Source organism: Colossoma macropomum, unplaced genomic scaffold (genome assembly GCF_904425465.1).
Source record: "Colossoma macropomum unplaced genomic scaffold, Colossoma_macropomum, whole genome shotgun sequence".
NCBI classification, from domain to species: Eukaryota; Metazoa; Chordata; class Actinopteri; order Characiformes; family Serrasalmidae; genus Colossoma; species Colossoma macropomum.
In genome coordinates, this window is record NW_023494798.1 from 12,848,828 (window position 1) to 12,861,177 (window position 12,350).

A 12,350-nucleotide genomic window follows, 5' to 3' on the forward strand; every position below is an offset into this window, starting at 1 on the left:
TCGTACTCAGTACACACTTAGTAACATTTAAAATCTTTATTTACACAGATAAAAGAGTTTCAAGTCAATTAAAAAAAACGCCCACTTTTCACTGAAATGAAATGCCCCATGTTCTGTTACTTAAGTTCACACACAGGGTGTGAGACATCAGTCCACCAGAAGCAAAGATCAGTGCCCCAGGCAACCAAAACTCATGGAGCGAGCCACATTTCGTCCCACCAGCCTCCGGCCTGGTCTAGAAAGAGAGCCTGAGCCCGAGCTTCCCCCGGAGGTGGCCTGTCCTGTGGACAGCGGGGTCTGCTGAGGCGAGGTAGCGGCTAATCGAGCCTCTTGGAGTTCCCTGAAGAGAAGAGATGAATTAAAACCTGTTAAACTCAGGTTGACCATCCACAGTTAACATAGCTCTGTCAGAGAAGGTTATAACTAGTCACAGCAGTGCCCTCTGTTGGTAATCATACTGAAGTACAAGTACACTCTTCAAAAAATGGTCCTTCAGTGGTTCTCAGTTCCAGGCCTGGAGAAATGCTTGCACACCTTATAAAACTTTTATTTTTTTTACACTTTAAAACATTACATGATGAATGAACTAATAGAAGGACATTTACTTGAATGTAGGTTTGTGTAAAGGGCATTTCACTGATTAAAAAAAACAAACAAAAAAAAATCAGCAAAAAATCTGCATAATTAGTCATTCTGAGCGGTTTGTTATGAGGTGGTTTTGGCCTATATTTAGAAACATACATGTAGGGTGTCCTACTTAAAAAAAAAAATAATAATAACAATAATAATATGTATGTATGTGTGTGTGTGTGCGTGCATGCATGCATGTGATATCACACACACCTCGCTGTTGTTGAAGACAACCTTGTATCTCCATTTGTCATTTTTCTTTTTTTAAAAAAATACCCTTTATGTTGCCCTTGACGTTGTGTGTAAATTTAATGAAGAATGGACCAAAAGGAATGGTCCAAAATTACTTTGGGTGGGTGGGTCTGGTTCCATTGACTTACATTATAGGCAAAGTATGTTTTTTCCTTCTCCTGTAAAAGTTACCATTTTGGAGATAAGAGCTTTTCTTCCAACAACAGTGACACACACACACACACACACACACACACACAAAATAGGTCATTAATTTCTAACATTAGGTCGATCATAAACCCTTCCCTCACCTTTCCAGCATGGCTGTTCTGAATTTCTCAACGTTGAGCTCTCTGCGTAGCTGTGTGGCCAGTTTTCCAGCCCTTTCTCTGCGCAGCACCGGGTGCCTGCACAATGCAGACGCAGACGGCCTCACAGCAGGATCAGGGTCCAACATCATCTGCCAAATGTAAGCAATGTCTACATTATCCTTTTCTTTTTTTATTGAGACTATCAGGAACCAGGCTTAATTATAATACCACAGGCAACATGGAGCTCGAGTGTAACATCTGTTACAGCAGGGGTCATCAATTGTAGTTCTGGAAGGCTAAAGTCCAGTACACTTATCCTTATCAAAAATGGTTATATTACAATAGTGGAACCCTTTTTGCAGCTAAATAGAGACATTTAAAAAGGGTTCTTTAAAGAACCAAATACACAACTGTTTTTTCAATTCTATAGAAGAACCATTTGACCATGTAAAGAACCATTTATGGATTCAAATGGTTCTTTGAATGCTCATGCTTCTATATACAAACACTGCCTTTACTAAAGAACCCTTGAAGAACCTTCAAAAAGTGCACAGTTTGATCTCTCTGCTGAAAGACACAGGATTCAGCTCCTTGCTCAGTGACCAGGTTCAGTTGATCTAGTACAGTGATCACCAGCCCCAGTCCTGAAGATCTCCTTTTCTTGCAGAGCCTTGGTCCAACTGCATCTCCCACACCTGCTCCAGCTAACTGACTTATGTTGCATGCAAGATGGAACTAAACCTCTGCAGAAATGTAGAAGGGGGGTTGGTGATCCCTGATCTAGTAGATATTAGAACAAGAAAGGTGGGGGGGGCTGTCCTAATGAACAACATCAATGACTGATGGAAGAGTAATGGAAGGATAGCAGACTAGACTACAGTTATCATTTCATTGCACCTGGGTAAGATTTCTTAAGGGTGGCGTTAACTCCTGGGGCAGGCTGGGTAACTGAGCCTGCCTGAGACTGTGCCATTCATCTCCATTCTGTGGCAACGGTGGAGCTCCTGCTGCTAACAGCACCGTCAGACCCAGTGCAAAGATATCTGCCTTGGGTAGATGACTGTAGTCCTGGAAGCCAGATAGAACAAGCAGAGGGCACCAATATCACAATTAGCAAACATTTACTCGAGTTAGATAGTCTACACCAGGGATCGCCAACTGGTGGACCGGAGCCTGGATGAGGACCCAGCAAAGTATTTCAGAGGATCAAACAGAAGCGTGTCCAATCAAATCAATCAATACATAAATAAAACTTCTGTAGCAAAGTCAATTAACATATGGGAAAAACTGTCACATTTCAGTGACATACATGAACCTGAACCAGTGTGGCTTCTGTAGCAGTCCTGCATTACAGTTTATCTTATTCATGTAAATGACTCAAGCAAAAGCAGCTCGGCAGAACAAAGACTACAGAATAGCTTTTATTATTGTTTATTTTAATGGAATTTTATTTTTTTTTAAAAAAGAAACTTAAGGTATCTGCCTTTTTCTTTGCACAAACAGCGATACAATTTTAAAATGCTCATTAAAGCATTTACATTTAAAATAATGTATTAAAATATTTTATGTAACATATTTTATTAGTTAGCTGAACTAGTCATAAATGGTTATGCATTTAAAAATAATCGTTGTTGCCATTCATCTGTTAGTTTGTTTATCTGGACCTTTGTAAGTTTCAGCTAAATATGCCAAAATATTTATGATTGTTCTACAAGAATGCAAGACAGTAGCACTCAACAGGAGCATTTTGCTAAAACAAACTGACTCCTGCTGAATTTAAATAAATAAATCAATCCCGAGTTGCACCTCACGCAGAATTTCACAGGCCAGGAAGCGGCTGTCCCCCTCCTCCACCTGAGGACTGGAGATGGAGGTCACATGACCCAGGTCACCTGTAATCAGAAAACCATATGCTGGACCCTGAAAGACGGATTCTTAAAGCAGTTCATCAAAAGGCAAGAATGAATGTCCACAGGTGTGGATTAATTACCAATTTTATAGACCACCCCTGACGAAGGGTATGCATCATCTTCCTCTTCACTGTCTCCTGCTCCTCCAGTGCTGGAGCTGGGCCGATGGCAGATGAATATATTACCTACAGAGCAAAGAGTACATTCACATAGAGTGATGGCTCAGACAGAAATAAAATTTTCCCCTTTACCCTAAATGTGGTGCATCAGCCAGAAAATGATCCATGTCCTAATTTTGTTTCTTTTGGTTTGCGCAAGCGTTACAAAATTAATGTAGCTAACAAGTAAAAGAAGCTTACAGCCACCTGTTAGCATTGTCCTGGTTGCTTGCCAAATCACAAACTATCCTCAAACCATGTCAAGTTATGTAATCTCAAATAGAATTGTTTGTGATTTCTAACACTGTATGATATTAGCGGTGGGTGAAATGGCAAAAATCTCATACTTTGACATTTTCACAATACATGATATCACAGTTTGAGGTTTGATAAGTTGGGACAAAATGTATAATACAAAAATACATTTTTAAAAATTCTGTATACAGAGACTTAACACGTCATTCACTGCACAAAACTAAATATGCTCTCTGTAATGAAACAACTAATGATGTTCTTTAAAAGGGCCAATATCCTGCATTTTCGTTACATTTCATTTTTTTCCTGAGGTCCACTTATGACGTGTAGGTTTATGTACCAAAACTGTCAATTTCTTTTTACATGACCATCTTCCAACCTTTCTTTATCCCTTAGCATTACACAGGCTGTTTTAGTTACTATGCCTTTAAGACTATATAAATGACCTCTGTTCTGATTGGCTGCCTGTACCTCATTCATAAAGTAGTCTGGGCTGAAACACTCCTTATAACTTCAGTGTTGTAATATGACTTGATTTATCACAATAATAAAATGTCTATCCATAAAAATGCACAACAGTAGGGATAAAACTCAGGCTTCAGAATGGCTGCTACTGCTGTTTTAGCTATGAAACATACTTCTGTCTGTGTACAGCTCCAGTAGAAAACTAAAGAAGTAAATTTCAAATACCACACATGCTATAGCTGATGAACTATATTGGGATTAGGGGAAAACAGTAAATTTGATTTTTGGCAGAACCACTGCTTAAGTCCAACTTTGAACAAGGACAAAGAGGATACAAAGGAAAATGCTTGTAAAAGGAGAACTCCACTGATTTTTCAAACGTTCACCATAAAGTAATGGTTAAGATGTAAGCAAACATTGAGTGGTTTCATGAGAAGTACTCTGTTCCAGAGAAGCTTACCAAGTACGTATTGTTTACTGCAGTAGTGACAGGAACCAGACATTCAAAGAGTTTAGTGACTCTAAAAGCTCCCTCACAAAAGGGTATTACATGAAATAGAAATGAACACACCGCCTGGCATTGTTTTGACATTAGCTTTTGTGCTAAAATGTATTTCTTTAAATACATTAAATGGTGGAGAGGTACATGCAAGGCCTTGAAAGACAGTACTCCCCAAAAATTTCAGATTTTTGACTATTGTACCATCACAATGACTAATAAAACTCAAGACATATTTATGTTTCCTGGTGGCTTTGGATAGTAAATAAAATGGCCATGTTGCAGGCATCACAACCCCTGGTGTCCATCGTCACCACTGTAAAGAGTCAGTAAGTTTCACTACAGTTAGCCATTGTATCAGCCATTGGTTTACATCACAATAAATGCATTATGCAGAATTTTTGAAAAACAGGTGGAATTCCCCTTTAAGGAAAGGAAGCTTACTGGGTTTGATGTCTAGATGCACTAAGCCAGAGCTGTGGATGTATTTGAGCCCCATTGAGACCTGAAGGAGCAGATCTCTCAGCTCTGGCTCCCGAAAGAACTCTCCTTGCTCTTCCTTCTCAGTCAAGACATCAAGGAGGCTCCCACCTACAAAATCATAAAATATGTGATGTGGGGTATTATAGCTATGTACTCAGATGTATGGTAGTCTGTTGTAATGAAACCATTCCAAACAGTCATCATACCATCACAGTACTCATTCTGAATGATCATGTGGTCATCCTCAGCCCAAGCCGAGTAGTAGCGCACAACATGTGGGTGATGTCCCAGCACAGCATGGGCATATACCTCCTTTAAGGCCAGCTGCCTGTGGACAAAACAAAAGCCTCCTATTTCCCCCCCCTCACATCTATTTAAAATTAGAAAAAAAATTATTCTGTATTTGTGCTTGTACAACTTTGTAAGACAGCAATGGTTTGAAAAAGAAACTGACAAAGCAGTGGTCATGCCTGTTCTGATGCATTACTGGGCATAGTCAGTGCTGACTCACTCATTGGCGGAGCCTGCGAGCGGCCTGCGTAAGCGTTTGATGGCATACATGCAGCCATCCAGCCTCTTCACACAGCGGTACACGGCACCAAACTCGCCCACGCCGATCCGGCCCAACTCCAGAAACTCACTCTCATAGCGTGACAGCATGAGGGCCGGCACTGCTGGCCTCTGAGCGCAGACAGATGGAAGATGGGGTGAAAGAACAGAGGGAGAGACCTGATGATGAGATTTATCTGTAGATGGTCAGGCTTTTGCAGATGGAAGTTCTTTTCAAACCATCAGTAAAGGAGAGACCATGGTGGGAGGAAAATTGTACAGAAGTGTCCAGCACCATACCTTTGATGGGAGGAAACAGCTTTCATCCTCAGATGAGGTCTGAGTTTCTTTTGACCTGCACAGACAGATATGAGACACACTGAGAAGTGCTGAGTATGAATATCCCTTATCCTACTGGACACATCTGATTTGGGATTAAAAGAATTCCACAGATTTCTTAACACCTCTCGGTAATTCAAATGGCCGAGATGTAAACAAGGTCATTCAGAGAAGCAAAGAGTAGTTTGATGTAAAACAGTTTATTGTAATGAAACCTATAGACTTAAGATTTCTTTGCAGTGATGGGAATCAGGGGTCACAATGTCTACAACGCGAATGCAGCCAAAGCAGCAGTGAACTACGTGTCTGAACTCGTTTTCATAAAGTATAATTTGAACACACCAGTTGCCACATACATCTTTAATACCGAACAGACCAAAAGAAAATAAAAAAATGACAAAATAAAATCTTATGTTAACTTATTCTGACTGTTAAGAATGGTTTGTCTTCTCCTGTACAGTTACTTTTCTGGAGATACAAGGTTTTGTTTCGACAGTGACATGTGTTGGTAATGGTAAAAAAAATTGGAAGATCTGAAAATAAGAGTTTTCTTTGGCGAATATTTTGCTCTGTATGTACCTCTCCACAATGAAAGAGCCATTAAACTCTTCAGACATCTGGTTCCCATCACCACCACTGTGAGCAATTCTGACTCAATATTTTTCTTTACAACCGCACATTTTACATCAAAAAACTTTAAGATGTAACAAAGTAATTTAAACATTTGGTTTTTCAGATCTGATCAAATTCCTCATCATATTAAGGAACTTTCCTGAACAAACCTCTTCTGTTATAAGGTAGCTAGGGGTCTAACAATACAACGTATCGCATCGTATTGTATAGTGGCCACCGTGTTGGCTTGTAACTAGCACATTAGATTAGGAGTCATAGCCTTCGCTTAGTGTTTCTATGCAACTAGTCTGAATGGATCAAGCAAACTCCACTGTACCGTACTAAAGTTTCAATTATTAGAATGATGAATGCTCTAACAACCAGAAAATAGAAAGAAAAGGTCAATAACATAACACATTTTCAGGGTCTCATGTTTGCTGTATTGGAAAATACTTTGAATCAAGACACCACTGCATTGCATGTATTGAAATAAAAATCAATTTCATGAATCATAATTCCCCTATAGAAGTTTGTAGTACCTGCGTCCATCGTCCTCATCATCACCGTCACTCCTGCAGCTCTTCCTCTTGCAGTGTTCGCTGTTCCTCCTCACCGTGTCTGGAGTGAAAGGGTTAATGTTGACGGCAGGTACACGGTCAGGGGCATTGGGCAGACACAGGACCCTCTGGCTACGACAGGGCTTGCTGCTCGAGTAGGGCAAGGTTGACTTAGACAGTAGACTCTGAGGGAGAAGGTGAAATTCCACACATGTGGTTCTCTAATATTACATTTACTACTGCGTGAAGCCATTTAGTAAACACTGCCTTGCTACCTTAGGAGTACTGGGGGAGTCACAGAGCCGGAGTTTCCTCCAAGCTGAGTAAGGTATGGGTGAGGTGGGTGCGGATGGGGAGACTGTGACACTCCTGGCACGGTGGCGCTGCACTCTGGGGGTCCGGCAGGCAGAGGAGGGGCTTCTTAGTGTTACACTTACTGGTGCCCAGTCTTCCACACTACTGTCACTGCTGTCCTCCTCCCCACAGCTTGAGAAATTCAAATGTTGCTGGATTGCATTCTCATTCACAGCAGCCATCCTCGACCACTAGACAAGAGGGTTCAGTTCAGCATCTTTCAAACAGTCAACACTTTGCTCTGGAGAGATCTTGAGAGGACCTCTCAGGTTCAGTACTCTGACTGGATTACCCAATAAACATCAGGGCCATTAGTCTTAAACCAGACACTACTGCTACACTTTATATTTGACTTAAGTGTAAATAAAACCATGTAAACAGACGTGTCTAAGAGAAGGCCTCTGTGATCTGTGACATGGAGGGGAGAAGAAACTAGTATGAGAATCACTGCTTGGTAAAAGTCGAATAAACAAGGTTATCAGGTTTTAATCAGTGAAATATAAGCCAGATGAAAGGCAAAGTGAAATGGAAGATAACAAACTTGAGACCTCTCAGTGATGCTGATTTAAAAACTTTAAGACTCACCGATTCTTAGATCCGGGGCCTACTCGAGCTAACTTACCCCAGGCAACCTGAGCCACCGCCACGCTTCAGGCCCAGATTTCGCTAAATAGCCTCCAGCCTGCTCCCCTTTAGATAGGCCCGTCCATCTGAGGTTTATCTTAGAGGTTAAGGGGAGGGCCGTTAACGACGTTCGTCAAGTATTTAAGCCAATGGCTGTTTGTTTAATAGTAAACCACGCCCCTTCCCCCCAACAGAGCAGAGGCCAAAGGGCGCGGCTCTCGTTGAACGTGTTAAATTTGACAAATATGTGGGCTACATAAACCTCGAGAATATTGAAGTTGAGTTTTCAAAGGCTAGTTAGCGGTTTAATGTTGGAGAACGTTTCCTCGTTCATGGATCCTGTTGAACTGATTAATTTTATGATATGACGCTGTTCAGGTAAATAACAACAAAGGATATTGACAATTAGGGATTGCTTTAGGCCAGAAACATACTGAACGCAAGTACACGAACGCAAATGTCAGCGCTCGGCCAACGGACTGCAGACACTCGGTCCGTCTGTACAAACATTACTGTAGCGGTTAAAACACAAATGAGAGAGGGATCTACTGTCATTCCAACAGCCTCAACAGCTAAACCTGGACAAGTAAAGTTGCTTTGACCCTTTTGCTGGAATGGAAAGGGAATCATTTTATCATTTTTACGTGAGAATTAACTGCTCGTCTGCTGTGGCAGTTGAGGATACACGCTGGCTGTACAAGACTTTTTGGACAGGCCTGGCTGTCGTTATAGCGCCCCCTGCTGTAACGCTCAGAATGCAGCTCGCGCTTGCGTTGCGTTATTAAATGCGTCGTGTCTGCGTAGCTCGAAGCGTCTGCTTTCGTGCCCTTGCGTAAAGTATGTTTCGGTCCTTACTTACAGCTTTCTGGCGATCTACAGCACTACTCGATCCAATGTAGCATTAAATAATGTAGCATAGCTAGTTAATGCACTTAAAATCAGCTAGATTTTAATGATTTAACTGTTAAGCTACACCCCAGTTAGCAAAATTTATCCACATCCTTGGTTTAGTTCTGGCCCAGTTCTGGCTGGGTCCCCGGCCCAGATCTGGCCCATATACTGTAAAACGAGAAGAACTAATGAATGCGGCCCGGATGACGCCCACACACTATAAAATTAGTACAACTAATGGATGTGGCCCAGCTCTGGCCCATATTCTGTAAAGTGAGTAGAACTAACAGATGTGGCTCAGATCTGACCCACATACTGTAAAGTGAGTAGAACCAAGTGTTCTGTCCCAGCTCTGGCCCATGTACTGCAATGTGCGTAAGTTTAACGGCTGTGGTCCAGATCTGGCCCATAAACTGTAAAGTGAGCATACTTGAAATGTGTGGGCCAGATCAGGCTCATATATGCCACACAGTTATGGCTGAGTACCCACCTTGGTCCCTGGCCCAGATGTGGCCCTGCAGGATGCCACACTCAATTATTGCAGAGCATGCAAAATATTAGTAATATTTCTTCCTAATAATCAATAGATGTTGACAAAAGCCATTTCAGAATGAAAACTCGATGTTGATTTTGGTTAAATAAATAAAAACAGAAAGCTTCACCCGTGTGGCAGGTCATTATCTGCAGTCTTTGTGTGTACATCTTCAAGGACATATACTGCTGGTCATTCTGCCGACCATCTGCCTTAAAATCTCATGTATCGATAAATTTAAATGCATGATTTTATTCTATATTATGTTAAACATGGGCCCTTTCTGGGATTTGTATTGGATCCCACTTCAGCAAGAGGTGGGTTTAGAAACCCTATGGTGGTAGTAACGTAAGAAGTTATACAGAGACTTTTAACTGGTTCCATCATGAGCTTACGTGGGTATATTATGATCATTATGCTTTGTTTTGCGTACATTAATTTTTACAGAATCCCTTGCAGTGCAGAATCATTTAAACAAAACAAAAAGCAAAAACATGTAGAATGTATTCAGATTGTTTATTGTGGTTCACAATTACAAATTTTCAAGGTAGAAAAAATATTAATGCACAAAAGCAAATACACAAAACAGAAGTGTTTTGGTCTGTTGTTGATGAACCTCATACAACGGCTAATGAATACACAAGTTAAAACAAGCAATGTATGTTTTTTGTTAATTACATAACCTATAGTTATATATAATAAATAATAAAGGTTTGAAGTGATTTGTTGTTCAAAGATGTATTTAAAATACTAGATAGTGACAGTTATTCAGTGGCCTTAATAATAATAATAATAATAATAATAATAAAAGTTTTCAAAATATTTGTTCTAAAGTAAAAACTTACGATTTATAAACTAAAATTCTACATCGGTCAAAACCTGTCCACTTCCTGATGTCTGAGGAAAGAGGAAAAGCATTCAGATATCATTTACTTCTTTGATGGATTTCCAGATAACACAGTTTTTTGTGTTACATTGTACAACAAATCCCTTTACCTGACAATCGGAAATAACTCCACAATCAGCATTTCCAACAGGTCCATCTGCAGACTGAATGAGCTCTGTCACTTTTGAAGCTGTTTCACTGTAAGCAGTCACAGAACTCCAGTAACAGCTTGTCAGGAATAGATGGGTTTTACTTTAAAAACTGAATAATGAGGCAAGAACTCCACAACTGCAAGATCTGTAATCAACAAGAAAGGCTTTGTTCTAACAAACATTAAGAAAGCCATAATCAAAAATAAGCTACTTACAGGCTTTCTTGTCCATTTGAAAATGATAAACTTGGGAGGGAAAATTCATTAAATGAGGGTTTTAACCCTTTTCTGTAACTTCAGTCATGGGCCACTTATGACATGCCAGAATTCAGCCAAAAGAGCTGAGACGTAAATCAGCGAGCATTGGTCTGCCGCAGCATTAAGGTGCGGCCCTCTTCCTTCATCCACACTGTTGGGCCACAACATTCATGCCAGAATTGGCCCTTAAAAGTAAATATGAGTCAAAACCTTACACAGCTGTCCAGCATCTGGCCCAATCCTGGCCCACATGCCTAATATCTATCATGAAGACAACCAACACTCACGTATGTAAGCCAGAATCGGCCCAGAACGGTCTGCTATCCTGGTGGGCCACTTATGGCATGCCAGACTTGGGCCAAAAGTACTGAGGTGTAAATAAATGCTAATTTAATCATTTTATTTCAAGTTAAAATACACACTCCTTAACTTTTCAGAAATATTCTGTTAAGCTACACCCCAGTTAGCAATAAAGGTGTTTATTTACTTTTCAACAAAAACAACAACAGTCACTTTATTGCTTTTAAGAAGATAATAGGACATAAACTGAACTCTATTCACGGACAGTGCCACATGCATTCACCATCATTACATGGACATATTTACTTTGGACATACACACTGATGTATGATATGAGTGCATCAGGCATTGCTGGGGTTTTTATGCAGCTGGACAACTCTGTTGAAGAAGCTTGGTGACCAAAATATAGAACCAAGACAGAAACTGACCACTGAAGAATCTATAGTTTCTAACAACAGCAAGGTGCAACTACAGAGTAAGAAAACAACACACATACACATCATTTACCCTCAGATGTCTTTACAAACGCAATAATTTAAGAATTCATAGGGAAGCCCAGTCCTGCCAGGCAGTGGAGAAAAAAATCACCTAGTTTTTTCCTGCTTCTCTGTTTCTGGCAGCAGTAAAAATATTGACTTAGCGTCTCAAGACAATGGGTTATTTTCTCAAAATATTGACTTATCTCGAAGTAATGACAAAAAATAGAGATATGTAAAAATAATGAGCCATTAAAATTTCAAGAAAGCAATAATTATTTTGGGATGATGAACCATGATTACGAGATACATTATTCTGACATAGTATGTCAGTATTACGAGATACTATGACGTTATTTTGAAATAAGTCATTAATACGAGTTGCGCCATTATTTCGAGACAGCAAGTCAAATCGAGGAAATAATCATTATTTTGACATAACAGTCATTATTACGAGGTTCGCCATTATTTCGACACAGTGAGTCAATATTTTGAGGAAGCAATCATTATTTCGTCATAATAAGTCATTATTACGAGATACTACAACATTATTTCGACACAGCGAGTCAATATTTTGATGAAACAATTATTTCGTCATAATAAGTAATTATTACGAGATACTACGTCATTATTTCGACACAGCGAGTCACTATTTTGAGGAAACAATCATTATTTCGACATAATAAGTAATTATTACGAGATACTACGCCATTATTTCGACATAATAAGTCATTATTACGAGATACTAAGCCATTATTTCGACACAATGAGTCAATATTTTGAGGAAATAACTCGTTATTACGAGATGCTAAGTCAATATTTTGAGTGTTGCTAGAAACAGATGGGTAGAAAAATTTGTGCTGCGTGATGTCACGAGAC

At 40.0% G+C, this 12,350-nt stretch overlaps 1 protein-coding gene across 1 annotated transcript; it reads right to left on the reverse strand.

Annotated features, from left to right (window-relative positions):
* Positions 1-12: 12 nt before the first annotated feature.
* wee2 (WEE2 oocyte meiosis inhibiting kinase) lies at positions 13-8,062 on the reverse strand. Its single transcript, XM_036585422.1, has 12 exons — positions 7,976-8,062; positions 7,275-7,544; positions 6,982-7,184; positions 5,792-5,846; positions 5,454-5,623; positions 5,149-5,270; positions 4,904-5,050; positions 3,163-3,267; positions 2,979-3,064; positions 2,070-2,240; positions 1,173-1,321; positions 13-340 (listed from the first exon to the last, which is right to left on the reverse strand). The coding sequence occupies exons 2-12, from the start codon at positions 7,533-7,535 to the stop codon at positions 169-171; spliced, it is 1,641 nt and encodes a 546-aa protein (XP_036441315.1). The 5' UTR covers positions 7,536-7,544; positions 7,976-8,062; the 3' UTR covers positions 13-168.
* Positions 8,063-12,350: the final 4,288 nt, after the last annotated feature.